General features: G+C 36.1%; 1 protein-coding gene across 2 annotated transcripts; it reads right to left on the bottom strand.

Moving 5' to 3' along the window:
• Nucleotides 1-179: 179 nt before the first annotated feature.
• LOC129886843 (protein transport protein SEC23 C) lies at nt 180-26,251 on the bottom strand. Of its 2 annotated transcripts, XM_055961715.1 has the most exons (13): nt 25,630-26,248; nt 18,999-19,277; nt 18,153-18,326; nt 9,820-9,981; nt 8,538-8,680; nt 4,885-4,960; nt 4,639-4,814; nt 4,464-4,545; nt 2,803-2,880; nt 2,486-2,647; nt 2,131-2,394; nt 1,402-1,506; nt 180-625 (listed from the first exon to the last, which is right to left on the bottom strand). In XM_055961715.1, exons 1-13 carry the CDS (start codon nt 26,077-26,079, stop codon nt 482-484), a joined length of 2,295 nt encoding a protein of 764 aa, XP_055817690.1. In that variant the 5' UTR covers nt 26,080-26,248; the 3' UTR covers nt 180-481. The 2 variants fall into 2 exon arrangements, with proteins under 2 accessions (XP_055817690.1, XP_055817691.1); XM_055961716.1 differs by lacking the exons at nt 2,131-2,394; nt 2,486-2,647 and having other exon boundaries at nt 25,630-26,251.
• Nucleotides 26,252-27,643: the final 1,392 nt, after the last annotated feature.

Raw genomic sequence — 27,643 nt, 5'->3', positions numbered from 1 at the left:
ATCATTGGTGGCAGAACCATTGGGAGTACTACAGACTTTTTAAACAACAGTTGCGAAAAAAAAGAGCAAGAAACAGTAAGCAATATTTTAGTAAGAGAAAAACCTCTTAGGAGATATGACCATAGCACCAAATGCACTTCAAAAAACGATAAAGGAGTTACATATTTTATCCGACTTAATTGTCGTGTACAAGTAGTTAATTTTGAATTAATAACATAACTCAGCCCCTAATAAATTGAATCAACTTGCTGTATGTTCTCACCCCAGTGTTTACAAGTTTTTTCTTTTCTTTGATGTCTAACAAAACCTCAGAGATTTCATAATACAGAAACATTACAAGATGTTGTAAATAACTAAGCCATGTAAAAATGATTTTCAAAATTAAATGTCAAATTGTCTTGCTGTACAATCAATCCAAATATAAAAAGTTTACAAAATTCTCCGCTTATAACTGATAGACTCTGAAGATGTGTCATGGACTCTAATGAACAGCCAACCGCTGCAGATGATCCAAGAAAACCTCAAAACTAACGTCATCCGTGAATATGATATCTCCACCAGGAATAGGAGGAGCATCAGAGTTGTATGTGGCAGAAGGATTCAACTTTGCTAGCATAAAACGGGCCTGTACAATATAACTACAAGTATCAGCACTATAAAAGATTTCTCTTGTTATAAAATTACTTTTGCCTACAAGAAAGCCAATGTTATTCTACATATATACAAGCAGAAGACAACTTCATGTTCATAATCAATTTTGGAAAAGGATAATGAATTCTTTCCAGGCGTGAGCAACTTTATCACAAAAAAATGATGTCCAGATCTAATTTTCAATTGGGTCACCAGATCTTTCGACAAAGAAATGAAGAGAATGCAATAGGCAACTTGAAAAAAGGATATATCAAGCAGGTAAAAATTGGACAAACTGAAAGCTCCTTATTCTACTCTGCCTTTTTCTACAAAAAAAAAATTCATGAATACTAGACATCAAAAAGTACTTGATCGTTTTCAGAATTTTTCTACTAAAGCTGCTTAAACAAGCAACACAAACAAATTCTTTCCATATAAGTGAAACATGATTAGCTTTTGGGCCAAGTTTCAAAGGAAGAAAACATGTTTAGTTAGAAGAAAGCTAACATCTTTAACATGGCATTTTAGCACAGATATCAACTCAAGGTGTCAATCCAAACCTTTTGTTCAGAACATAAAATACGGACAAAAATGTTAAGAAAAAATGTTAACTACAAACCTCTTGCTGTTTAAGAAAAAATTTCAAATATGTAAAAAAGAATTACAAAACTGAAGAATTACAGATAAAATCTGAAATACATTCACATGCATCAAAGACACTAAGAATATATATACATTAAGGAGGACTAGATAGAAAGCATAGTTAGTAACCTGAGATCCATATTGATCGCAAATGACCAAACGTGGTACTGGAAATCTTTCGCGAATAATGGCCTCTGCATCTTCTCTAGGAGATTTTAATAGTTCAGCAAATGCCTGCCAATAGAGTAACAGAAATGACGAGAAAACTCAAATCAAAATCAACAGGAGTTTTGCGCATAATCACATAGACAAGAAGACCAAAAATCGAAATGGACTCAGAAATAAGATTAATTGTTTAAAGCAGGCTACAAAGCAAAGTGTAGGTCACGAAACACAAGGATGCTCCGGACCCTCTTCCACATCATTGCTGATACTACACTTCAATTTTTGTATCAAACAAAAGAAACAAAAAGTAAAAGCTGGTTTATGGATTTTCAATTATCCAAGTCCCCCTGACTATTATCATGTGTCTGATGATGAAAATAAGATTAGATTGAAGACGTGTGCAACCAGTGTTGCGTCTATCCAGTCACGGTGATTCTTTGAAGTGTCTGCATTTGATGCAAAAGAGCACTAATCGTTCCCTTAAACGATCTAGATCCATGAATCAGTTGAAATTTGAAGTTGCTATTTACTCTCACACATGTGTCTGTGAGGTAATCCTATATATCATGCTCAAACCAGAGACGAAAAGAAAGCTGGTCTGAGATTAAATTACTTGACATAAAATCCGAGAATCAGCAATTGATAAAAGTTCTTAAATCTTTAGTGTTTAGTTCGGACTGAAAAGAAGGCTACCTGATGTTCAGGCTGTTCATGATATCCCATTTTTCTCCATTGAGCAATAGTTGATCCATGAAATACGACAATGGTAAAATAAGAATCTAGAAGAAGGATTCTATCAGCAGCAATTGCCGCCACGTCAAGGAGGACTGGTTCCGGACCAGAATGAAAAGAATAAGATATCAAAGAGGGCTGAATCATCACGACTGAGTTAGCAACATTTTCCCGGTTCAGAATCATTCTAAAATATGCCGTCTCATCTGGACTGTTCCCAAAGACCTGAGCCAGAATTGATGCTTACAAATTGGCATGATCGTAGAGACAGAAGAAAGTAATATGCTCGATGTTTACAATCAAGATGAAAATATACCTGGACAAACTGAGACCGCCGCAAGTGAAACATAAACTGGGGAAATATTGAAAAACGAGGAGATAGAGTAAAAGAAGATGGAGTGTCTTTTTGGTAGTCACCGAACCGAGAACATATATGTATCAATGACTTATCCAGCCATCTGATGGGATCAAAATCAGACTGCAGAAGAAAGTGGAAGTGGGTTTTCAAAAGGTAAAGAAACAACAGTGCAAAATAGCAAGACATAGTAAAGAAAGCAAAACTTCTTGGACAGAAACCAAAAAACAACCAGATATAAGGTTAAATCATCTGTAATAAGACCAAGAGGATGATACCTCGGTTTCCATTTTGAAAGAAACTTGCCGTGCCATTACCACAGCAGCTGCTTCTTGATCAAATCCAGCAATGAGGTCCTATAAAATACAGAAGACAAACTTTTCGCTGAAACAGTGAGACAGATAAGCATAAGAAACTATATCCTGTTTACTTATCTCAAAAGCGACCATGAATAAATCTATAAGGTTTTCAATTTTTGTGGCATAATTGTCAACAAGCTGATAAATAACTTTGAATAAGAAAAACATACATTAAAATCCGACTACGAATTTAGTCCCCTCAGTCCTCTGTACCTTTTCTAAACGAGTACAAATATGATTTTAGATATTTAGCAAAGTAATTCTAGTACCCAGATGGTTTCAAGACATCAACTCAAACATCTGACCTAGTAACATACCTACTTATGATGCGACGAAAATTGTTTCAGTTAGCAACAAGGTTAAGTTTAGTGTCACATAGCAATAAAAAGGACAGTGTCTATTAAAGATTGAAGGACATTGGTAGTTACTTGAACTGCATTTCAGTGTTCACAAGTTTCTGATTTGGTTCGAATTCAACTAGAATAATGAAAGTTTGACTTCTTATTGTAGCTAAATTAAAATGGGCAGAAATATCAAGATAAAGTTGACTTTTCAAATAATTTGAATACTTTAAAAAAAAAAGTGATCCCGAAGTACTTTTATAAGATGATCCCATAGTACTTTTTAAAAATAAAATATTAGATGAGTATTGATAAGTGCGGAGAAAAGGCTTCAAAAGTTAGAAAGTGGACAATTCGGGACAACCTAATATACAGAAGAAAAAAGTTAATGTCGGACAGCAGAAGTTAAAGGATACTAACCATTAGATCATAGTATTTATATTGTTGATACTTATTGATGAAACTTGTAACAAAAGAGGGTTACAAGTTGCTGCTAAAACTAGTGGAGTAACCGCAGACAAATGGACAATTAGATGACTGCAGAGAGCCTTATCTAAGGATCTAATTTCAACGGCCAGAGCTTACTAAAACTAATCTGGGGACCAACAGGGCGTGAAACCAAAACCCTCATTACCTTTAATTTCAGTATCATATGATTAGGTCTATTTAAGGATGAAGCAACGATCTCAGAGACTCACAATAGTAAATATTCAGACTCCTATAGGATTCCAAGGAGTTTGAGGTGGGTAAGCAAAGGATGAGCCAAGCATGCCCTGCAAATAGCATCTAATGACTCCTCAAACTATCAATCTGCACAGTGCACACACATCTCACTTAATACCACAAGGATTGTAAACGGAAGAGGCCAAAGAATGGTTAATTGCCTTCACACGCCTTGCTCAACTATGCCTACTTTTAGACGATTACCAAATCAATATAAATCCAAAAGTTATTTAACTTAAATATATCCTATTACATTCCCAAAGAGGATATTTGAGTACTTCATGTTCTTGTCGGAGAGAAAGGAGCTTGGGTTATTACAATCTAATGAGCAACTATCTTTCCCATCTCTCTTCTTATCCATCTAAACCACCCCAGTATCCTCAATTTCCTGATTTAAATACTGAACTCATCGGATTTTTACTTCTGTTTACATGGCAAAGCATAAAAGATAAAGGAAAGGCAAAAAAAGCACCATAAACAGAAACAGACAGCATAAAGTGCATAAAGAATCCTTGCCTGTACACTTCCAGGTCCAGCAACCCATCTTCTAGAAAGAGTAGTAACCCGAAATCTCATTTGTCCGCTAGGGTGCTGATAACTGGAGAAGAATATTTTTGATGTTAAGAAATGGTTGATCATGGCCAAACAAACTGGTCAGTACTTCTCAAGAAATAATAAGCTAAGTTCATACTATGTCAAAAACTGGAAATAAAACTGTGAATTGGCAGATTGAGCAATTGCATCTGGGCTCTCCTTCTTGGCAACTTCAAATATTAAACAAAATGTTGAAGTTTTATCAAGACCACACATCTTCCAAGCTGTTGTATTTCCCTGACCTACGACAACCTCAGAGCACAAAGGACCTTTCTGTAAAAATACACCATTGATGAGTCGCTAAAAGCTTTGAGATAAAGCACTTACATTAGTATCAACATACCTTTTCAAGTGAAGCACAAGGACCAATAACTCCCTGAACTTTCATATCTTTAGAGCAATTGACCTCAAAAATACCACTGCAGACAAACAAAGATACTACCTAAGTTGTAAGACAGAGTAAGAACTTGATAACATATCAATGCTAAATGAAAACGTTTCAGACCACTCATCAGCATCTGGAGTGGAATTTTGTGCAGAACTATGTATAACATGTTAATATTGACACAAAAGTAACAAAAGAAAGTGCCAGTCAATGGTCTCAAAATGGTTTGTAATCAAAATAAAGAGACTTATGGTAAACATAGTTAAGTTGAATTCATCAGGTTGTGTATGAGAGCTCAATGTTCACGGGCAATGGATCAAATCACCTCGTATTGTCAAGCCCAAGCGAGTTTGCTTAGAAGCTGATTTGAAGCTCTAAACTACCCAAATCAGTTAGACCCCCTCTATACCCCCCCCCCCCCCTTTTCTGGTTACTCACATCATCATTCCCAACTCTTGGTTGAATTGGGCTTTCGCCAGCAAGCACTTCCTCTGTGATAACACATTTCCCATCATCTTTATCCCACTACTATATAGCCTTTGAATGTTGTTCTCTCTAATTGCCCAAGTTTGCCCATCATTTCCTCAACCAAAAACTGCATCTAGTTTATCTCTCTACCATATCATCAGACTAATAAATTTAATATTTTGGCAGAATACCTAAAGACCCCCCCCCCAAACTTGGTACGAATTATTAGTTACACACTTAAACTATATTTAGCCTTAATTACCCCCTGAACTTGGCTAATTGATAGCATTTACCCGGCACGATCTCATCCTAAGAAACTAGGGGATACACTCGTCTGCTATGTGGATTCCCTGCCCACATGGCATTAAAAAAATACTTTTAAAAATTCCTTAATTTTTTAGATGTTTAAAATAACTTGGCTAGAACTCAACTTTTTAGGCGAAAATTTTTATGTGGCTAAAAGTAATAATTTCAGTCAATTCTTTTGTTACAGACACATCTAAATAAGATAGAATAAGAATATAAAGTTGGAACTTCATTATTTTACTTAAAATTTTTTACTTCACTGAAAATAAAGGAGCTCTAACCAAGTAGTTATTTTATAGATTTGGTCAGGAAAAAAAAATAACAGTTGAGTCATCGCATCTAAAGAAGAAACAAAAAAGTAGTACAAAGTTGCAACTCCATTATTTTGGTTAAACCATTTTAAATTTGACTAAAAATAATGGAGCTCTTCAGTTTTTCTTTAATTGATTTTGGCCTGAAAAGAAAAAATACACAATTGAAATACATAGCAATGGCATCTAAAGAAGAAGCACACAGTTGGTACTTCATAATTTTGGATTAAACTAATTGTATTTGGCTAAAATGGAGGAGTTCGAGTCAATTTTTATTTTTTTACAAGTTGGCCTTAAAAAGAAGAAATATACAGTAGAAACAAATAGTTGGAACAAGTAATCATTGCATTTAAAGAAGAAATTTTAAAAATGCAAAGTTGGGGTACATTTGCATTATATATTAAGCTAAAGCAAAAAGAAATAAGCAATTGTGATAAATAAACCATAGTATATGACTATGTGGCAATTAACGGTTGAAAAGTAGCCTACTTGGGAGCTAATTTTTCAATTTTTTCCGTCTCCATGCACCTAAAAGAGAATGTAGTCATGCTTGTTGTCACATCAGCGTCTAGGGGGTAAAGACTATCAAATAGTCAAGTTCAGGGGTAACTTAGAGCCTGTTTGGATAGGCTTTTTTAAGTACTTTTAAAGTTAAAATAGCTTTTAAGCTCTTTTATGGTGTTTGGGTAAATGAAGAAAGTGCTTTTGAACACTCATTTTAAGGCAAAACAGCTTAAAAAAAGCTCAAAGTAAAAAGCTAGGATTTCCAACTTAAAAAAGCAGATTAAAAAAGCATATCCAAACAAGCTCTTAGACTATTGATAGTTTAGATGTGCAACTAATAATTCATGCCCAGTTTCGGTGCTTTTTAGGTATTCTGCCTAAATATATATGCTATGAAAAGGAGAAGAGAGTTCTAGAATTCAAATGGTGATAGATTGCTTTCATACTTGACAAGACTCATCCATATGTGAAATTTGCTGAATTCATCTGCTGCTTTTGGACATTTTTCATCATCCAGATCCTTCTCATTGTAGCAGACACTGGCCGTTTAAATTAGCCGACAGATATTGCTTAAAAGAGACTGAACTTTAATAATATATAGTTTTAAGAAGTTTGGAAGTGGTGATGTTGGAACGAGCATAGAACTGTTTCCATGATTAAGGGGGTGTTTGGATTAGCTTATTTTTAGGTGCTTTTGTCTTTTAAGCACATTTTTAGTTGTGCAGAGGTGTTTGAAAAAGTTAAAAAGTGTTTTCAAGCACTCACCTTTAGGCCAAAAAAGTTTTAAAATAAGCCTAAAGCTAAAAGTAGGGTATCCCCTACTTATGGATTTTAACTTTTGAATTATAAGTTACTTTTTATTAGCTTATCCAAACGGGCACTAAGTCCCAAGATACCTTTCCTTTTTTCTATTTTTTAAAACCAAAATATCACCGCACACAGTTCAAAACTCGACTCATAATGGGCCCAGCTCTCTATCCTTCTCCACTTAAATACCACACTTTTGCATGCAGCGAGGTTCTAACCTTAACGAGCACCTAATCCACACATCACATGCTGATCTTACCACTAGACCAAAGACCTGGGACAAGATACCTTTCTTTTCTTCTTTTAGGAGACAAGGTACGGTTAAAATGCCAAGCAGCTAGTTAGGAAGTTAGTGATAAACAAACAGATCCCAAAAAGAAAAAAATCAATTTCTGCTATTTCATATCCTCTTCTAAACCAAATGCTCTTACATTTTAGTCCTATTTTTTCTTCACACTCAATTTTTTGGCCCATTCCCTATAAAATTTACAATTAAGAGTGCCAAAAGAACGAAAAATATCATCTCAGAAAAATGAACTAGTAAAATGAAACAACTACTAGATAATGTTGACAAACCTCATACTTTTAAATAGCCCAAACTCCAATACCGATTTGTAAGTTTTATAATCCTTAACTTAATAACAAAAATCGTCAACTATAAGTTGAGTCGTCAAGCAAAAAAGGAACCTTGCAAGCAAGAGTTTGGAGAGTTGAGAAAAAAAGGACAGACAACAACTTTCTTAAGATATTTAAGTTTCTTATTAAGTAAAGCTTATAAACGAATTTGCAAAGATGGATAAGCGAAGGAAATTCATTAAATGGGGGGCCACAAAGATTGATTGTAACCAGATCAAGTAAGAAATAAGTGTTTTCAGATTCACAAAAAATCACAACATCAAGATTCTTAAAGGAATTGGCAAAGAATTGAGTCAATATACTGACTTGTGTGCACATTGTCAAAGTGGAAAGAGAAAAACCATAACACGTTAATAGGCTTAGTGCCATCATGATTACTTGGCAATGACGGAATGATAATGAGATGTCATTAGAGGTTTGGAAGTAGAACAAAACATAACAAAGAGACATTACCCAAAAGCTAGATCAGAAATTAGAGGTTCTCAAGTACTAGATTTCATCTGGAAATTTCTTTTTCTTTTTTTCAAGAGGACAGGGTTGGGGAAGCAACAAACCAAAGAATGTTCAATCAAACCTTACTTTGATGACAGTCCAAGATCATTGCCACCTGACTGGAAAACTTGTTTCAGAGAATCCTTGAAAACACTATGGCCAAAACTTTCTGCCAGAACAACAAGTCCACCAGTTTTCTCACTTGCAACTTTAATTTCAGCAAGGCCAACCTAGCATGCAACAGGTTCCATATAAGTAAAAGAGAACAGCCATACAGAAAATAGAAAGGGGTCACAAGGTGGAAAAGTAAGGAACAAAATGTGGTTGCATGATCGAGCGTAGAAGTAGAATATCAAGCTATGGCAGTGGCTACATAAGAACTCAGGGGGATTAAGCAACTACTGAAAGAATTAAATTTAGAGATATTGACAAAAAGGGAACTTCTGTGTAATAATGAAGTTGCACTTCACATTACAACGAATCCAGTCACTTCCAGTGTTTCAAGAGAGAACCAAACACATAAAATGATTTTCATTTCATCAGAAAAAAAGCTCTCAAGAGACATTGTCACAAAGTTCATGCAGTCAAATGATCAGCTTGCAAACATATTCATCAAGTCCTCGCGGTCCAAGAATAAGTTATATATGTAGCAAGCTTGGCACATATGATTTGTATGCACCACCAGCATGATGGGAGTTAGAATCCTAGGAATATTCTAGAGTAAGTGTAAATATAGTAGATAGCTTGGTTATTCCTATCATACTTATGTAGTAATTTTCTTTTCTTTTTAGAGCATGTAACATAGTTAGCTATTCACCACCAAAGGATGTGGTACAGTGGATGGGGCTGCTATCCCTTAACTAGAGGTCTCGGGTTTGAGCTTGGTTATGAAAAAATTCTCTACAGGGAGCGCTCCCCCCCCCCCCCGAATGGGACCCTACGTAGTGTAAATCCAAATTAGTTGGGGTCCAATGCAGGCAGCGGACACTAGATGGGAAACCGAAAAAAAAACATAGTTATCTATTTAAACCCCAAAAGCTTGAGAAGTATCAAGATGTATTCTCTCTCAAACTCTCTTCTTACTCACAAACTACATGTGTCATTACAGTTGAAAATCATCGCTTATCAATTGGTTATACTTTAATCTATGAATGATTGAACTTATTACTTCTTTCACTGTGTTTATATAAGAGCCTGGTCATATAAATACCAAATCTCTCTATAAAAGAAAATCCCCCGGTTATAAAAAGGAGAAACTTAAGCACTCAACCTAGAAGTGACTTTCAATCATCCATTTTATAACCTTGGAACTGATTAAATAAGTGAAAGTATTTATATCAAATTCTGGTGAATAGTATTCAATTGTTACCTGTTCAAGTGCACAAGCAAAAACATCCAGTACATGCCCTTGATGCACAAGTTGCTTCGAAATTCCCTCGTAAAACTTCACAGCCTTATGATACAACGGTGCAGAATCTTTGTCCAGATCCTTGTGAGACCTTATGGGCTCAGACAAAATCTTCGACACAATCTGCAGCATTCAATATTAAGACAAATCACTAACAAGTACATACATGTCAAGTTGCAATTGATAATGAAAATGACCAAAGATAGGAGTAACATGCACATGATACAGAATTGATATCCGATATAGACAGGCTTAATATTTTGTTGGCTCTTGTTACTTTAAACTTTATCATAAAGAAAATGAAAACCCTCAATCCAGGTGATAATAAATTAATCATCATTCTAACAGTGAGGAACAAGCAATCAGAATCAAAGCAAGAAGCCATTGCTTCTTTGGATCCGATTTAAATGATGAAAAATAAAAAGATAAAAAGGAAACATATGACTTCTATTTAATTTATGTATTAGGACTCCTCTTCAAATATGCTTTGTCTGTCCTCTACTATGTTGCTTCTTCCTTTTTTAAGTAAGGTAACAATACTTTTTTGTTGTTTTTAATACTTATCTGGTTAGCAATGACTCTTTTTCTTCTACTAACTATATTTCTTTGCTTCTTTTGATTTTACTTCTTTCTTCTCCTTCTGGTGTGCAACAATGCAAGTCCTCTTTGTTTGCTCCTGCTTCTGGAATCTTGACTTCTCTTCCGCTTCTCTCTTCTACTCACGTACTCTCAACGATTCTTTTTTCGCTTTATTGTATCTCCTCCATAACATTTTCCTTTCTCTTATTCTTGATTTATAGGCTGATTATTTGGAAACAAATAAATCAATTGCATGCTATAAAAATAATTTTTTTACAATTTTATTGTTAGTTATTGGGAACTGAAAATCAATTGATTGCAGTTGTATTTCTCCAAAATTGTAGAAATTACAGTTTTGTGATACCTATTTTGGAACTTGGAACTAATATTGTCATTATAGTCCCTCCATTCTTGTTTATGTGACACAATTTCTTTTTTAGAATGTTCCAAAAAGAATGACACGCTTCTAACTTTGGAAACAATTAGTTTTCCACTTCTCATTTTACCTTTAATCGGAAGTTTTTATAACACACAATGTTATGACATGTTTAATGCCACAATTTTCAAAAAGTTCATTACCGCACAAATGCTATGGTAGGTTTAAGACCACAAGTTTTAAAAGCTTTCATTTCTTTCTTAAACTTTGTGCCAAATAAACTATGCTACAAAATTAGAAAGGATAGAGTAGTATTTTGGAAGCTGATACTATTAATGTCAATTGCTATTTTGACATAATAAATGCTAAATTCATATATTACACCCAAGTGATTTATTCTCATATATTATGAAATGTCAATTGCTATTTTGACATTATAAATGCTAAATTCATATATTACACCAAACTCATATGTTATGACATGTTTAAGGCCACATTATAAAGGCTTAATTCATATATGACATGTTTAAGAAAACACTAAGTGATTTGTTCTCATCTGCCTAAGCTTTGGTGGGCACCCGGTGGAACAGTCGAGGTACGCACAAGCTGCCTTGGACACCGCCATTATAAAAAGAAGTGTTATATTCAAATATTATGTAACTTTCGTTTTCTATAAATTGTGCTCTTCAATTCAAAGAATCTTTTGGTTTGCTTCTCGCTACTTGTTTTTAAAGCCCTAGGAGCCTTGTCGTTTATGTGGTTTTGCCTTTTAGAAACACTAAGTTTTACCTCCATCTGCACAGAGAAAAGATAACAAAGGAAAATGTAAAGCTATTCATCCTAGTTTTTGAATGATATGCCATGATTTTTTTGAAACTGGTAACTTTTGTATTCCTCGGCATTAAGGGTTATGCTGACCACCTCCAAAAGATGTTACAAGAAAAGAAAAAGACATAAATACTTACAAAGAGCCTATGAAGTCCAATAATTTGATCTCCTCTTCTATATCCTGTTCTTTACACCAAAATCCTAGAGTATTTATAACTTTCCATTTGATCTTCTGTATTGCACACTCCTTTCCTTCAAAAATTCTTTGATTCCTTTCTTTCCATATAATCCACCAAATACAAGCTGGAATTGTTCTCCACCATCTTTTCTGACTCTTACTTCCTCCCTTTTTGATCCAACGGCTTAGGAGATCAGCATTGTGTTCTAGCATAGTCCAATAGTCATTGGCTATGCTAGTAAACAAATCCCACACCTGCACAGTTACCTTACAGTGCAGGAATAAGTGCTTGTTTGTCTCCAGAGCCTTCTTACAGAGGAGACATCTAGATGCTATGTTGATGCCCCTCTTCTGCATTGCATCATGAGTCAGACAGCTCCTCCTAGCAACCAACCAAGTGAAACACTTCACCTTGGAAGGGGCTACGCTTTTCCATATTGTGCTCCAAGGTCCCTTTGATCTTCCTGCACTTCCAAGTCCCCAGTTGTATAGTCTGTTCACAGAAAATATCCTATCTCTGTGATATCTCCATGCTAATTTGTCTGGCTCTAGAGTGGTATCAGGGAATCCACCAATCAAACTCAGGAGTTCCACCACTCTATCTATCTCCCATTCATTAAGCCTCCTTCTGAATACTAGGTTCCAACTTTGTAGGAACCACATCTCCTTTACCCTACTATCAGGATTTGTGCATATTGAGAAATGACCAGGGAACAAGTCTCTTAGAGTCCCATTTCCACACCAATCATCAATCCAAAACATAGCTTTGTCTCCTCTGCCCACAATAATCTTTGAACTACCTTGAGAGATAACCACGAGTTTTAGATGGTCCTTCATACACCAACACCATAAGTGTCATTGACTTCACTAGTGCACTAGTGGTCCTGTTGCCCATGTTTATGTTATATTAACTCTTTCCACAAAGCTTGTTCCTCTTGAACATACCTCCACAACCATTTTGAAAGTAGGCACTTATTATGTAACATTGAATTCCGCACTCCCAATCCCCCATTTTTCCTACTAAGTTGTAGTATAGGCCATTTAACCAAGTTAAAACCCTTTTCTATCTTATTTCCTTGCCAAAAGAAATTTCTTCTTAGTGTATCCAGACACTTGACTACCTTGTCAGGAATAGGGAAAAGATAAATCACATAAGAGGGTAGAGAGTCTAATACTGAGTTGATTAGTGTGACTCTTCCTCACAAGGATAGGTATTGGGACTTCCATATAGCCAGCTTTTTCGCAGATTTCTCAATAATGCCATCTCAATTTTTTTTTGCTTTGTGCTTGGATCCCAAAGGCATGCCTAAGTAGACTATAGGCAATTCTTCTATTTTGCACTTCAAAATACTTGCAAGAATCTCAATCTGTTGCACCTCCTTTATTGGAAAAATACTGCTCTTTCTCTAGTTTACTTTGAGTTCCGAGCATGCTTCAAAAACAACCAAGATCACTCTTAAATAGCAAATTTGTTCCTGCTCTGTTTCACAAAATACCACTGTGTCATCTGCATATAATAAATGGGTCGGTTCCATTGTATCATTTGCCATGTTCTTGATGGAGAAACCCCTTATCCAGTTATTCTGAACAGCAAATCTCATTAAGTTGTCCAGGCCTTCCATTGCTAATATAAAGAGAAAAGGGGACAGAGGATCCCCTTGTCTCAAGCCTCTCTCTGCAGGAAAAAAACCAGTTGGTTCTCCATTTACTAGAGTGGAGAACCTAGTGGTTTTAATGCAAAAAGGCATCCATCTAAGCCATCTCCAGCCAAACCCCATCTACCTTAGAATACAACAACCCAGTGAAATCCCACAACGTGGGGTCTGGGGAGGGTAAATTGTACGCAGACCTTACTCCTACTAAGGTAGGACGGCTGTTTCCGGGAGACCCATCTACCTTAGAATATTTATAAGAAACTCCCCGTTCAAGTGATCGTAAGCTTTCTCAATATCTAGCTTACACATTAGCCCAGCGATTCATTCTCTAATTCTAGAGTCAATACATTCACTAGCTAAAATAGCATCATCCATGATTTGTCTTGCCTTGATGAAAGCCATTTGGTGCTTGTTAACTAGCTTACTGGTCACCTTCTTCAACCTCTCTGCCAACACCTTAGCAATTATCTTGTAGACCCCTGTGACCAGACTAATAGGTCTGAAATCCCTTAATTCATTTGCTCCTACCCTCTTTGGGACTAAGGATACAAAAGTGGCATTAAAGCTCTTCTCGAACCTCTGTTGAGTATGGAAATTATGAAAGGTCTGCATCAGATCATCTTTGATACTTTCCCAGAAAGCATGGAAGAAGGCCATTGTGTAACCATCTAGTCCAGGTGCTTTATCAACTACACACAATTTTATTCCTTCCAGAATTTCCTCCTCAAAATCTCTTGACAACCATGCTTGCTCCTCTGTTGTGATTGTTTGAACCTCCATTGTGTTTAAAGATGGTCTCCATTTTTCTGTCTCTTTGTACAGAATCTGATAGAACTCCACCACTGCATTTCTAATATACATAGGATCTGAAGACAATTCTTCATCTATCATTAAGGATTCTATAGTATTGTTTCTTTTGTGAGTTGTAGCCATCTTATGAAAGAATTTGGTGTTCTTGTCCCCATTTTTTAACCACTGAATTCTGGATCTTTATATCCGGTGCATCTCCTCATTTCTAGCCACTTCCTCATACTCCATTGCTAAATGAGCCTTCAATAACTGCTCATCAGTTAGTGCTCTAAGAACCTGGATATCTTCAAAACTGCCAATTTGCCCCAATATCTGTTCTTTTCTGACCCTCTAGTTGCCTCTATTCTCCTTACTCCACTCCTTGAGTTTCTTTTTTAAGAAACTCAGCTTTGAAGATAAAATAAAATCAGGACTGCCTGTCACATAAAAGGATCCCCAACACTCCTTAACTCTTATCTCTGAAACCCTCTACATTTAACCACCAACTCTCAAACTTGAAATAAGATTTTTTGAAAGCCTCATCCCCACAAGTTAGTACTATGGGGTTGTGATCAGAACCTAGACTAGGCAGAGCACATTGTCTAATTTGAGTGAAAAGTTCATCCCATGAAAAGGAGTATAGAAATCTGTCAATCCTTAATGCATTTCTTTGGTTAGCCCCTCCTCTCCATGTGTAGGGACCCCCAAATAAAGGTGGATCCACCAATTCCAATTCATTGATGCAGCTGGAGAAATCAGACATGGCCCCAGACAATCTACTACAGTTGATCTTTTCTAAGGGGAACCTTGTGGTATTGAAATTCCCACATACCACCCATGGTCCTTCACAAAAGCTTCTCATTGCCCCTAACTCCTCCCACAATTCATTTCTATCACATGATGCATAAACTGCAGTAACAAACCAAGTGAACTCTTGGTTTAAATTACTAAGCTTGCATGTGATTCTCTGATTGCCACTTTCTACAGCTTCCCCTTTCCAGTTCCTCTTGTCCCACATTATCAAAATGCCCTCCTTGCTACCTAAAGATTCCAACCACCTTCCTCCCATCCACCTGTTACCCCCCAATTGTTGCAAAAATTCTCCCACCTTCCCATTAAGTTTTGTCTCCATTAACACTATAATGCCCACCCCCTCTTGTTGTATTCTACTCCTAACCAAATTCCTCTTATCGTCCATATTGAGCCCCCTCACATTCCATGAGAAAATTTTAAACTTCATGATAACTCAGAGGTTGCACTTCTCCCTCTGCTCCTCAATTCACTCCTAGGTTCCTTATCTTTGTAATTGACATCAAAGAGGAGATTTCTTACTTCTTTCGGCACCACCTGCTTATCACTAGATTCTATTGTTAAATCTTTGACCCTCCTTTGATCTATTTGTAGTAATAGAGCGAAAGCTTCCTCAGTGCACCCCCCAAAAGCTGCTCCAAAATCCTTGCTTAGCTTCAACAAATTATCATGTACCCATATATTTGCCTTGCTTTCAGCTTCCTTATTGCATTCAGAAGCATCATATTGGATTGGTGTTGGATCCCCCAGAATTGTTATCTGTTTCGAATTAATCTGCCCCGGCAGATTGATTTCATCTCCAGTTATTTCTTACAGAGAAAGGGATGAAATTTCTTCATGGGGTTGAGTTCCATCTCCCATTGGTAAAGAATTGTGTGTTGTAACCTTCCCCTTTGCTTCCTCCAGTAGATGTTGGTCAGTTGAAGAAAATAATGATCTTCCCCCATTGTTGTTACCTAACAGTTCTGCGAGCTTTTGTTCTTCTTCTCTTGAATTTTTTTTCCCGAAGATCCTCTTGCTTCACTCTCTACCATCACACTTTCTTCTCTAATAGCTTCTGGGTTGTTTCCTCCATGTATTTTATTAAAGATCAGTTGTCCAGCTCTATCTGGGCTTATACTTCTTTTCTTGGGCTTAGTACTCTTGGGCCTGGACAAGAGGCCCAAATCTAATTTCAAATTTAAATTAGTCATGTGCAAGTCACATGTCTCATTAAACTTAACCCCTCCAGCTGTCTCTCTGTTACAACCCACATGTTGTTTTCGACTAGAATCCCTTAATTGATGGGATTCTAGTACAGAATCACAGCTTGCACTTTGGATTATCCCTTGGGTAAAACCTTATACTGGATTCAGCCTTGTTTCTTCTCCATTGGTTCCATAACCTGATTTCGATGCTATTTCAAACCTGGGTTTGCACTCCACCCATATTGGAAAGTGGTAAGTAATTCCGTTTCGTTCTATGGAGACATCCTTGGATATTTTCCTACCATCGCTGGCCACCAGAATCCTTGCCCACTTCATGTGGTTTTTTAGCTCCTATTTCTTCCTCAATTGCAATCCATCCTCCACAGACTTCTCAAATTTCTTGGAAGACTTTCTGAGATCACAAGTGCAGGGGAATGCCTACCACTCTGATCCAAGTTTCTTTGCATGTTAAAGAATTTGAGATGCTTCCTATTAAAGGATTCCACCATTCCAGATGGAAGCTGCAATTCTTCCATACCCGTTGTCATTGTAAGGTTTGCTCTGCCATGTGTTTGTTTTGAAATTCAAACAGAAATGAGTCGCCATTAAACTCGTAGATGTAGACCCTAAATGCTTTCTTCCAGCTTGTTGAGGACCACCTTCTGATGTCAGCAAGTGTTGGCTTTTCCTTCAACTCCTCTCCACAATAACCAACAACAAATCTCTTGAGTAGGCTATTTTCCTGATCGTCCATTTCTATCAGTCACTTTTATGTTACCATTCCTACTCTTTATCTCAGCAGTAGGGAAACTTTGTGATTACCATTTACTCTCTTGTACAACTGCTGCAAAAGGGTACTTGACATCCGTCACTCTCGGAAGAGGTATCTGTACCTTTCTTCTCTGCCATTAATGAACCTTTCTATCTGTAATGCAATATCCATCCACCCAACATTCAATGATAGCTCTGGAATGATTAAGCCAGACCTCCAGCCTCCATTTAATGAGATTATGCTTATAAATCTCCCATGTTGATTGCTCTTTCTAGTGCAAAAAAGGTCCAACACCCTTTCTGAAAATCTCCATCTCCTGATCTCCTTCTTCTGATCTTTCGATGCTTCTTTCATACAAAAGCATATCCACTCTATAGCTTTTCTGCTCACAGTAGACCTTCGCATCATCTTCCTACTCCTTTCCACCCATTCATACCATTCAGACTTGCCATTTTCCCATAGACTTAAGCCCTACGTTGAAATAGATCCTATTGTCCTCCATCCTTAAAAATAGAGTTTCTGGTTGAGAGAAATGCTCAAAGAAGGGGAAAAAAAGGAGTAACCACAGAAGGTGATAACTTCAGGAGGTGAGAGAGAGGTTTTCCGGTAAGGAGTGCCGGAAAAGTGTCAAGAAAAAGATGTTTCTCCCTCCTAGGAAGTAGGAGAGAGTTTTTGGTTTTCGTGCCTGAGAGCATTTCTTTTACTGCCTAGTAGTTCCACTTGATATGCCATGATTCTAACATGAGAACCTAAAAACAACCAACAACATCAAAGAGCCTAAAGAATAGTAAACTTTTAACGAAGGGTGTGAATTAAGCAACCCTTTCTCAACAATTTAATTGAGAGAATTAAAATGATATGTACTAAGTGCGACCTTGTAGATTAAATGCAGTGTAAACCAGTCAATTTGACAAGTGAATAATGTCTTTTCAAATGTTTTCTTTTTGGGGATAGTTTCGTTCGATATATACTTTCACTTAGACGAAAAATGTGGCTTCCACCCTCAAACCTCTCAAAAAAAAATTAGAAAAAAGTCCTTATAACTTATCTTATTATAGTCTCAATGAGAAACTCAAATTAAAATTCATATTTAATAACTCAACAAAGGACTATGACTTACAGCACCTGGCCCTTCTGTTGAGGGCCCACCTAAGAATGCCATAATTCTGGCCCCAGAACCTGGAACACATATACCCAACAAATGAGAAGCAACACTCAATGCTGTACCAGTGCACCGTGCAGCTCGATGATCTGCTGGCACGGGCCAAGGATCTCTTTGAAGCTCTTCTAATATCTGAAAAAGAGAATTTCAAAAAAAAAAGAAGTCAGATACAAATCACAAATGTAGTCTACAATCTAATGGCTTGGCAAGGCTATTCACTTAGAACAAAATATCCTATTAGACCTTTCACACATTCATGAGAAAAAATTCAAAATTTTGTCACTTTTTGGATTAGAGTAAAGTATTCTTAAATTGAGAGGAATGTTGAATAAACACCACGTCATTATTTATTTACATTTCAGTTAGTATAAAGGTGGAATAAGATTACACATTTTATGGCACACAATAATAGATGAAATGTCTCATTTATAAAAACTGCCACTGAACTCCAAAGGCACTGGATGAAGTATATTTCAGAACATAGCACACCAGCAAACCCAAAAAAAATTAAAAACAGCACAATGGACAATCATAGAAACCAAGATGAGTGCATTCCGACATGTTCAAAGGTGTAAAATGGAACATTTCTTTTGAGTTTGGAGGGGGAGAGGAGGGGGTAAGTAGTATTCAAAGACATTCATTTCCACTAATAAATGCAATATATATTGTGAAAAATAAATATTTGACAAGACTTACAACCTGCATTCCCTTTTTCCCATTTACACATTATGACACGAGTTTTGACAAATGTGCGGCATGTATATAACAGTATTTACATATAAAAAGGCATGATTGAAACCATACCAAGTTAAGTGTAAACTCGCACTCAGATGCAGGCAACAAAAACCGAGAAATACTCTCTTGAGAAAGTCCATCTCTAACCCCAGCAATGACACCTGTGGTTGGTTTAAGCTTATTTGCAAAGAAGCCCATTTGCTCCAACACTTGATCTTTAGAAACTTCCTTTGACCCCTTGAACACATAAACCTTTGGAATCTGACCAAACCCTAGCTCATGAACATGCACGTAGGTCCCAAATGTGATTAGGCCAATTAAACAATTCTCAGGCAATGTGCCCACTACCTGCTATCAACAGAAGTAATCATGTCAGAGAAAAATTACTATAAGGAGAAAAAAGTTTAGGATGTTAATTTGTCACTTCAACAAAAAAGTAGAAACCGAAAGAATAATTATTTTCAATGAGACATGCTTGTATGACATTGAGGAAGGCTGTCTAGAGGAAATTTGTTCTATACCCAATACTTCACATTCCAGCTTGATCCCAACCTTTAACTGGTGAAGGAACCAAACTGGGGATTAAGGACCAGACATAAATGTTACCTAAAAATAGAAGGCTTCAGTTGGTGGAAGGAAGAAGACACTACCATTCACTACCAGATCATCTTCCCTAGATCATACCCATTTATATACTTGAAGTCTTGAAGAGACCCCAACCGAAAGAAGAACTATTTATTAAGTTATAAGAAACCCAGTAAATAAATATGGTAACCCTTACACATTTTGAAAAGTCTCATTGAGGCCCCTAAACTAATTTTGGACTCAAGTATCCCATTAAACTATGAAAAACAGCTCTGGATATTTATGGTCGGAACCAACAACAAGGTACCCTGGAGGAGTTATGATCTGCAGAGCGCTGGAACTTGACCGTTAGAAGACAGTTGTAAGATTGGGAGATGCCAAGAATAACAGATTTCTTCAACATGTTGGAGCAGTGCCATGGACTGCAGAAGGGGGAAGACACACTCAGATGGTAAAACCACATTGATGGAAACAATACAGTACTACAATTATAGCTCAGCTTATAAAGATTTCAATCAGGTGGTATCTCAGCTAACATTGTGGCCATGGAAACATATTTGGAAAGTCGAGGTACCATGTAAGGTGGCATGCTTTACTTGGTTGGTAGCTAGAAAGGTTGTTTTGACTCGGGGTAATCTCAGATAGAGGGGAATACAACTTTGTTTAAGATGATACTATTGTGGGCAGGAGGCAGAGACGATTAGCCTCTTTTTTTATATTGTAAAATGACCAAAATATGTTTATTAATATCAGAGGTATTAGATGGGCAATGCCAGGAATGAATACTGAAACTTTGTCATGCTGGAAATAAAGGGTAAAACAATACTAGATACAAAGATAGATAGAAAATTGTCCCTGCTAGCACCTGGTGGACAGTCTAAAGTCTGGAAGGAGAGAAATTAAAAATGTTTTGAAGACACAACAGCTCCTGACAGAAAAATTAAGATGAATCGTATTCTTCTTACCGGTTCTATGGAAGGAGGTAATCTTGAATAAGTATGGCCAGACAGAACAATGGTGTACCAATGCAGTATCAACCACCTATGAAACATCGGTATGGAGATCGATAAGGAATCTTTGGCCTAGACTAGTAAAGTATTCATGTTATGAGGTGGGTGCTGGTAATAAAATACTATTTTGGAAGGACTTATGGATTGGACAAGAAGTTCTAATGCAAGCTTTCCCTGATCTGGCCAATATATGCACTAACCTTGAGGCTACAGTGGCTGATAGTTGGTCCCCTCACCCTCAGGGATGGAACTTCTTCTTCTTAATGACTGGGAAGTAGGCAAATTTGTGGAGCTATTGCAGATGATTGATGGTTTCAAAGGCACCACTGTAGAGGATGACACTTATAAATGGAAACACGATAAGGATGGCAAGTTCTCTGTAGGTAGAATTTATAGGAAAGAGGTATCCAGGGTGCCTGAGAACAAAACAGGTCCTTGGAAGCATGTATGGGAAAGTATGGCTCCTACTAAAGTTAAGTGCTTTGCTTGGTTAGTAATCAGGAAAGCTTGCCTCACGCATGAGATCCTACAGAAAAAGAGATTGCCAATTGTGTCCAGATGCATGTTATGCAGTGAGGCTAGAGAGACAAATAACCATATGTTTCTCCATTGTAAAGTCACATCTCAGCTTTGGACTATGTTCCTCAGTTTAACAGAGACCAAATGGTCAATGCCAGAGCACACAGCAGACTTGTTAAGTTGATGGATTAGGAGAGGGGGAAGCAGGACACAAAAGAAGGTGGTGGAGAATAATCCCACACTGTATCTGGTGGACTATCTGGAGGGAGAGGCATGGAAGAAGCTTTGAAGATAGATTCAACAACATTCAGAAAATCAAAGGGAGCTGCATTGCAACTTTCTACTTTTGGTGTAAAGAACATTGTATAGAAAATGCTGAACAGTTAGTAGATCTTTTAGGATTATTGTAATCAATCTATTGTTTTAGCCTGTTGCTACCTTTTTGGAGGTCTCCAGCATACCTTAATGCTGAGGAATACAACATTACCAGTTTCAAAAAAAAAAATCAGAACACAGTAATGCTCTATAGTTCATCTTCAACATATTCCAAAAGGTCATCCCTTTTCTTTTCAAGCTTAATCCTACAGTTGAGTAAAATAAACTTCATCTTCAACATATTCCAACAAGTCATCCCAAAATTTTCTTCAAATTTCTGTCTTTTAGCATGGGATAATGTTCATCAAAAAAGCCCTTTTTACAAAAATCAACTTTGAAATATGGTCAATGATGGCATTTTTGGTAATGATGAGATTAATATACCACAATTTACTGCCTATCAAGCATGAATCCAATAATTGTAAAATTAAAGATCTATGTCATATTGCTAGTCTTCCGAACTCTTAACTGTCAAAAGATCTATAGAATGGCTTATAGGAAGACATTTTAGAGTCCGCAATGATACCAGGTCTGCTCTTGAGGTGGTGTAAAGCAAAGAAATAGGAAGAAAACTTGTGTTAAAAGTTGAATCTCTACACACCAAACATATATGTGGTAAAGTATATTTAAGAAGTGGAATCAGAAACATTGTCTACACTTACGTCCTAACTCTACTTAATATCCACATTTAATACTCAGCCTCAAGAAGGAGTATATATGTGACCAGGAGGTCACGGGTTCAAGCCTTGAAAACAGCCTCTGGCAGAAATGCAAGGTAAGGTTGCGTACAATAGACCCGTGTAGTCAGGCTCTTCCTCGGACCCCGCGCATAGCGGGAGCTTTAGTGCACCGGGCTGCCCTTTTTAGGACTCTTAGCGAAAATAACTAACAATTGATCATTTAACTAATAAATATTATCACAATATCCCAGAATTGCAAATTTTCTCAAATGAAGTGACCATCAACTTCAATTGTTTAGTCCTGTCATGAAAAATCGGATTCAATGACAATGTGTAAAGCTGCCAGATTATCACAATATAACTTCAAAGGATGAGATTGTTGTACTCCTAACTCCTCAAATAACTGCTTCAACGAATACATATTTGCAAGTAGCAAAGGCCATAACCTTGCTTCGACACTTGATCAAGCAATCATGTTTTGTTTGTTTTTTTTGTTTCAAGAAATCAGATTTCCTCCAAACAATACATAATAATAACCTACTATGGACCTCCTCTCCGAGGCGCCACCAACACGATCAGCATTAATATGTCTAACTATTTCAGTATGACCTCTATCACTAACATAGTAAGCCTCTCCTCGGGGCATAACCTCTTTCTAGGGCACACTGAAGATACTTCATAATTTGAATCACCACATCCCAATGAGTCATACTTAGCAAATTCAGAAATTGGCTTACAATACTCATGAGGAAAGAAATATGTGATTGAGTGATGGTAAGATAATTCAATTTGAATCAAATAGTGTGGCTTAGTGGCCAATGAAATGAGTTGAGAACCATGAGATCTTCGATTCAAATTCCAGCAGCGATAAAAATACTAGGTGATTTCTTCCATATGTTCTAGCCTTGGTGAACAAAGTACATGTTGTTGGTGAAGGTGGAAGGTATTCCGTGAAATTAGTCGAGGTGCGTGCACGCTAGCTCGAACACCACTATTATTAAAATAAAAGATAATTGACTTTACCAATGAATCAACAATATCTCCCGACATTACTATTGGTACCAGTTTGACATTAGGATCCATCGTCGTGTCCATAGCTTACATGCAATAAATCTATTTTTTCTAGGATGTCTAACACATACTTTCTCTATGATATGTAGATACATTACGGGGCAACCTTTAATGCCAAGAAAGTACTTCAAGGATTTTAAGTCTTTGGTTTGAAACTGCAAATGCAAGAAGGCCTTAAATTGGTCGATACTGACTACATTATTTTTTTACTGAAAATATCATCAATAAATACATTTAGAAATGATATGCTTTTCATCACAATGTAGGAAGAATAACAAATATTTTGATTGACTCCTTATGAGACCAAAGTTAAGAATTGTTCAATTTAAGTGAATGAACCGTGTTCGAGAAGATTGTTTGAGGCCATATAAAGAGCTTTTAAAATAAAATAATTATATTTTACCCCACTTGTAGAATTACACTAGGTATGTTGTTGTATAATTTATGGATCAAAAAAGACTGATAATTGCACCACGTAAACATCCTCTTTCAAGTACCATGCAAAGACATTCTTGATGTTCCAACTATGCAAGCGGCCACTGGTAATACCAACAAACAAACTAACACAACCTTAGCTACGGGAGAAAGTGTATCCCCATCATCCAAACCAGAAACCTCTACAACTCTTAACAACAAGACGATATTAGTCAATTGTACCATTAAGAGACACTTCCACTGCATATACCAAACGACACCTCACTGTAGTCTAGCCGAGAGGCAACGACACAAGCTCCCATGTACCTTTAGCATGTAACATGCTCGTTAGCCAGTACGTGACAGTGCTATGGTAATAGACAGGTATGGAAACATCGTCCAAAAGGAGAGAATGCTATATAGTGCGCAGATAAACAAGTGGTATCGGGTAAAACGAGATGAGATACCTCATTCACGATTCGAAATGTTCCATCTACCTTAGATTCGATTCAGTTGCCCTTGGTCCTATTACTGATTTGTGATCCGAAAACATATTACGCATCCTATTTAACCCTTCCACCCATGTTATTACCATTCTACTCCCAGCCCATTGCAGATGGAGCATCTAATATATGCCATCAATTTGACACGCACAACTATTGCAAATGAAACCAGGCCCATAAGATCGGCAACGAAGGAAAGCACGAAACGCTAAGCCACTACCATAGTAATATACTTTGGACATGCATAAGACGCATTCTACACCATACATCTTTTCCTATTGCCAATAACACAGACATGCTCATTAGTCGGTTACAAATTAACCTATGTGTATACTCAGAATCACCATAAGTGACCGTTTAAAAGTCAAACTTCCTACTTATCAACTTAGGCAGAAAATAAACTATTTTCCATTCAAATAGTTTATGGTGTATATGGTTTGAAAGGAACAAGGGATGTTTTGATGGGGTTTCAACACAAATATGCACTCACTAAGGATTACTGGTCTGGTTACCCTTTTTTTTTGGAATTTGTCAGCTCCTAAACTCTATAAGTTTTTTTGTGCTTTTTGAGCTGAGCACTCCTCTTCTTTTTTTCCTGATAAGGTAAAGACGACTTCTCTTCTTCTGTAACTTTTGCTTCCCCTGGATGCCTTTAATGATATTCCACTTACATCATCAAAATAAAATAAAAACTATTTTCCACAAAACATGCCTACACAAGAGCTGTACAAAACAAAAATTTGACATAAAAGGCTCCCACAAAAGCTGTGTTTTAAGGCGCATAGGATAGACAAGATCCATTAGATCTAAAGCAAGAAGGAAAGCACATGTTTCTTTGAAGTAAAATGCACTATTTATGAAAAATAAAAGGTAATATATATAAATGAATGTAGTACAATAATAATCAAATTTCAATTTAAATAACTAACGTCAACATTCAATTCACATTAATATTGATATTAATTAAACTCCTCAAAGTTGATAATCAAAGGATCACTGTTCCTCAAACAATATATATAGCTAATACTATTCCACTCCATTTGAACCCGTTTCATTCCAATACTCAATAATTTGCCTTTTCAAATATATGCTTCGTTAACAATAGATATTCTCCACATTTATGGTGACATATCGTATACGAGTCTTTAAACAAGCTAAAATTACTTAATGTAACTGTATCAACAAGGGGCGGAGCTAGGTAGGCTTGAAGGGTTTCGTCCGAACCCCCTTTGGCAGAAAATTATAGTCTATACATGGTTAAAATTACTTTTTATGTATACATAGTAGATGTTGAACCCTCTCTAGCTTCTTCATGTGTTTAATTATTCATATTTTGAACCACTTAGTAAAAATTCCGCCATTGGTATCAACACTACTAAGCCTTAATCATGACAGCCTATGTGGACACTTTCTCTACTGCAACAGACTAGTACCATGATCAGAACAAATGTAACAAGTAAAAGTAGTAAAAAGAAAAGACCTTTCAACAACACTGTATTAAACTAAACAGTTCTCAAACACTAAGGAAGAAAAAGCACATAACCTGTAGCAAAGATGATTTCAGGTAACCAATCTCCTCTTCAATAACACAAGTATCGATCACGAAAAGAAAAACCGGGTTCGTCATCGAAGCTTTTTCCGAAGGACTCTCGTACTCAATGGTAGTATACTGCGGGAACAACTCAGCCGGCATATTAGTCTCCGATATAGACTGATAACTCGGAGGAAAGTGATTACGCTGAAGACAAAAACAGCAGATCCAGATCTTAGTAGACGAGAAATCAACGATGGAGAAAGGATTGAGAACCGATCGGCAATTGCGGCAACGGAGTGGTGCGTAAGGAAGAGTAGGAGTGTTAGGGAAGGGTTTTAACGGTGTGTATATTGCGGAAACAGGAATTACGCATTGCGCGGCCTCCGATTTGCTTCCCGGCAATACGTTCCACGGCATCCTAACGGCGTCTTGTGTTTCTAATTCTAGGAATTCCGTCATTGTTGCGGCGAGTGTTGGTGGCGGAGTGGTAGTTTGTTGATCGGATCTCCGGGAAGTGGTGGCACTGGCCAGCTCAGGGAAGGAGTTTTTAAGTGAGTCTTGGACCTTAGTGATTGTACGTTTTTTAGTCTATAGTTCTATTAAGGCGTTGTTTGGTAAAAATAAACAAAAGAATGAAATGGGAAAGTTCTTTGTTTTATCCTTTAGGAGTCAACTATGTTGAACTTTGTAAAGAATTTCACATCGACTTCACCTTGAATTTGTTATAAAATTTTATTTAGATAATTAAATTAGAATTATTTTTTTAATAATCATAGTGTTCGGATCAAAGTCTATATGTACGTTAACTAATTATATGAGATATTTATTATCTTTAATTAATTATAAGTATCAAGTAACTTTGTTCATCAAAACTAAAAACAGATGAGAAGAAATCATCTAAGGTTTTATATGATAAAGTATTTTAATCAAATACTTTTAGCCCATAAATTTTAAATATATATTATGTAAATAAATTAATCACTTAAACTATGTAATTTTATTAGATAAGTGTTAAAAACACATCTAAACTATTTTATTTTTTTTGAATTTCATACCTAAACTATTGGGAGTTTAGTTTCATACATAAACTATCACTTATTACTATCTACCACTTTCTCTCACCATATCCCCCACACCCACCCTAATTTTTTTGTTTTATTTTTATTTATTAAATTTGTTTTATAAAAAATTTTTAAAAAATTCTTACTTCATCTCCCCTCCCCCCCCCCCCCCCTTCACACCCTTCAAATAATAATTTAGATATTTTAATTTTATTTTTTAATAAAAAATTCTACCCCGCCCCACCTAATCCTCCGCTTTCAATTTTTTTTTCTCGTTTTGTGTTAGATATATACATATGATTTTAGAAAAATATTTTTTACTTGCCACAAGACTTTTTTTAAAATAAAATTTTATTTATGTTATATTCGGTAAGTAAGTAGAAAAAAATGTAAATATATATATAGCAGAGGGTTAGATGGGGTGGTTATAATTTATTTTTCTTAAAAATAAAAATAATAACATTTTTTAGGAAGAAAAGGGGGTGAAGTATGAATTTTTTAAAAATATTTTATAAAAAAAAATTTAAAAAAAATAAAAGGATGGGGATTGTGGTGGGGGGAGGCGGTGGACTGCGTGAGTAAAATATTTTAAATTTTATTTTTTAAAAAAATAACTTCTTTTTTAAAAAAGTAATTTCTTTATAAAAAATAATTTCTTTTTTTTGAGATAGAAATACTTTAGTCTTTAACTTTTAACTAATATTAATAGTTTATTTAATTTTTGTCAATATGGAATATTTTATCAATGTGGCAAGATTTTTTTAAAAAATAGAGAGAGTATTACATTTCTAATAGTTTAGATATTACACACATCACTAATGTGTGTTTCTCAAATTAATAAGTAATAGTTTATGTATAAAACTCACATTTTCAATAGTTTGGGTATTACACACATCACTAAGGTGTGTTTCTCAAATTAAAAAGTAATAGTTTAGGTATGAAATTCACATTTTCAATAGTTT

Source organism: Solanum dulcamara, chromosome 4, assembly GCF_947179165.1.
Source record: "Solanum dulcamara chromosome 4, daSolDulc1.2, whole genome shotgun sequence".
NCBI lineage: Eukaryota > Viridiplantae > Streptophyta > Magnoliopsida > Solanales > Solanaceae > Solanum > Solanum dulcamara.
Note: the sequence above shows the minus strand (reverse complement) of the source record. Positions and strands in the feature narration are given on the sequence as shown.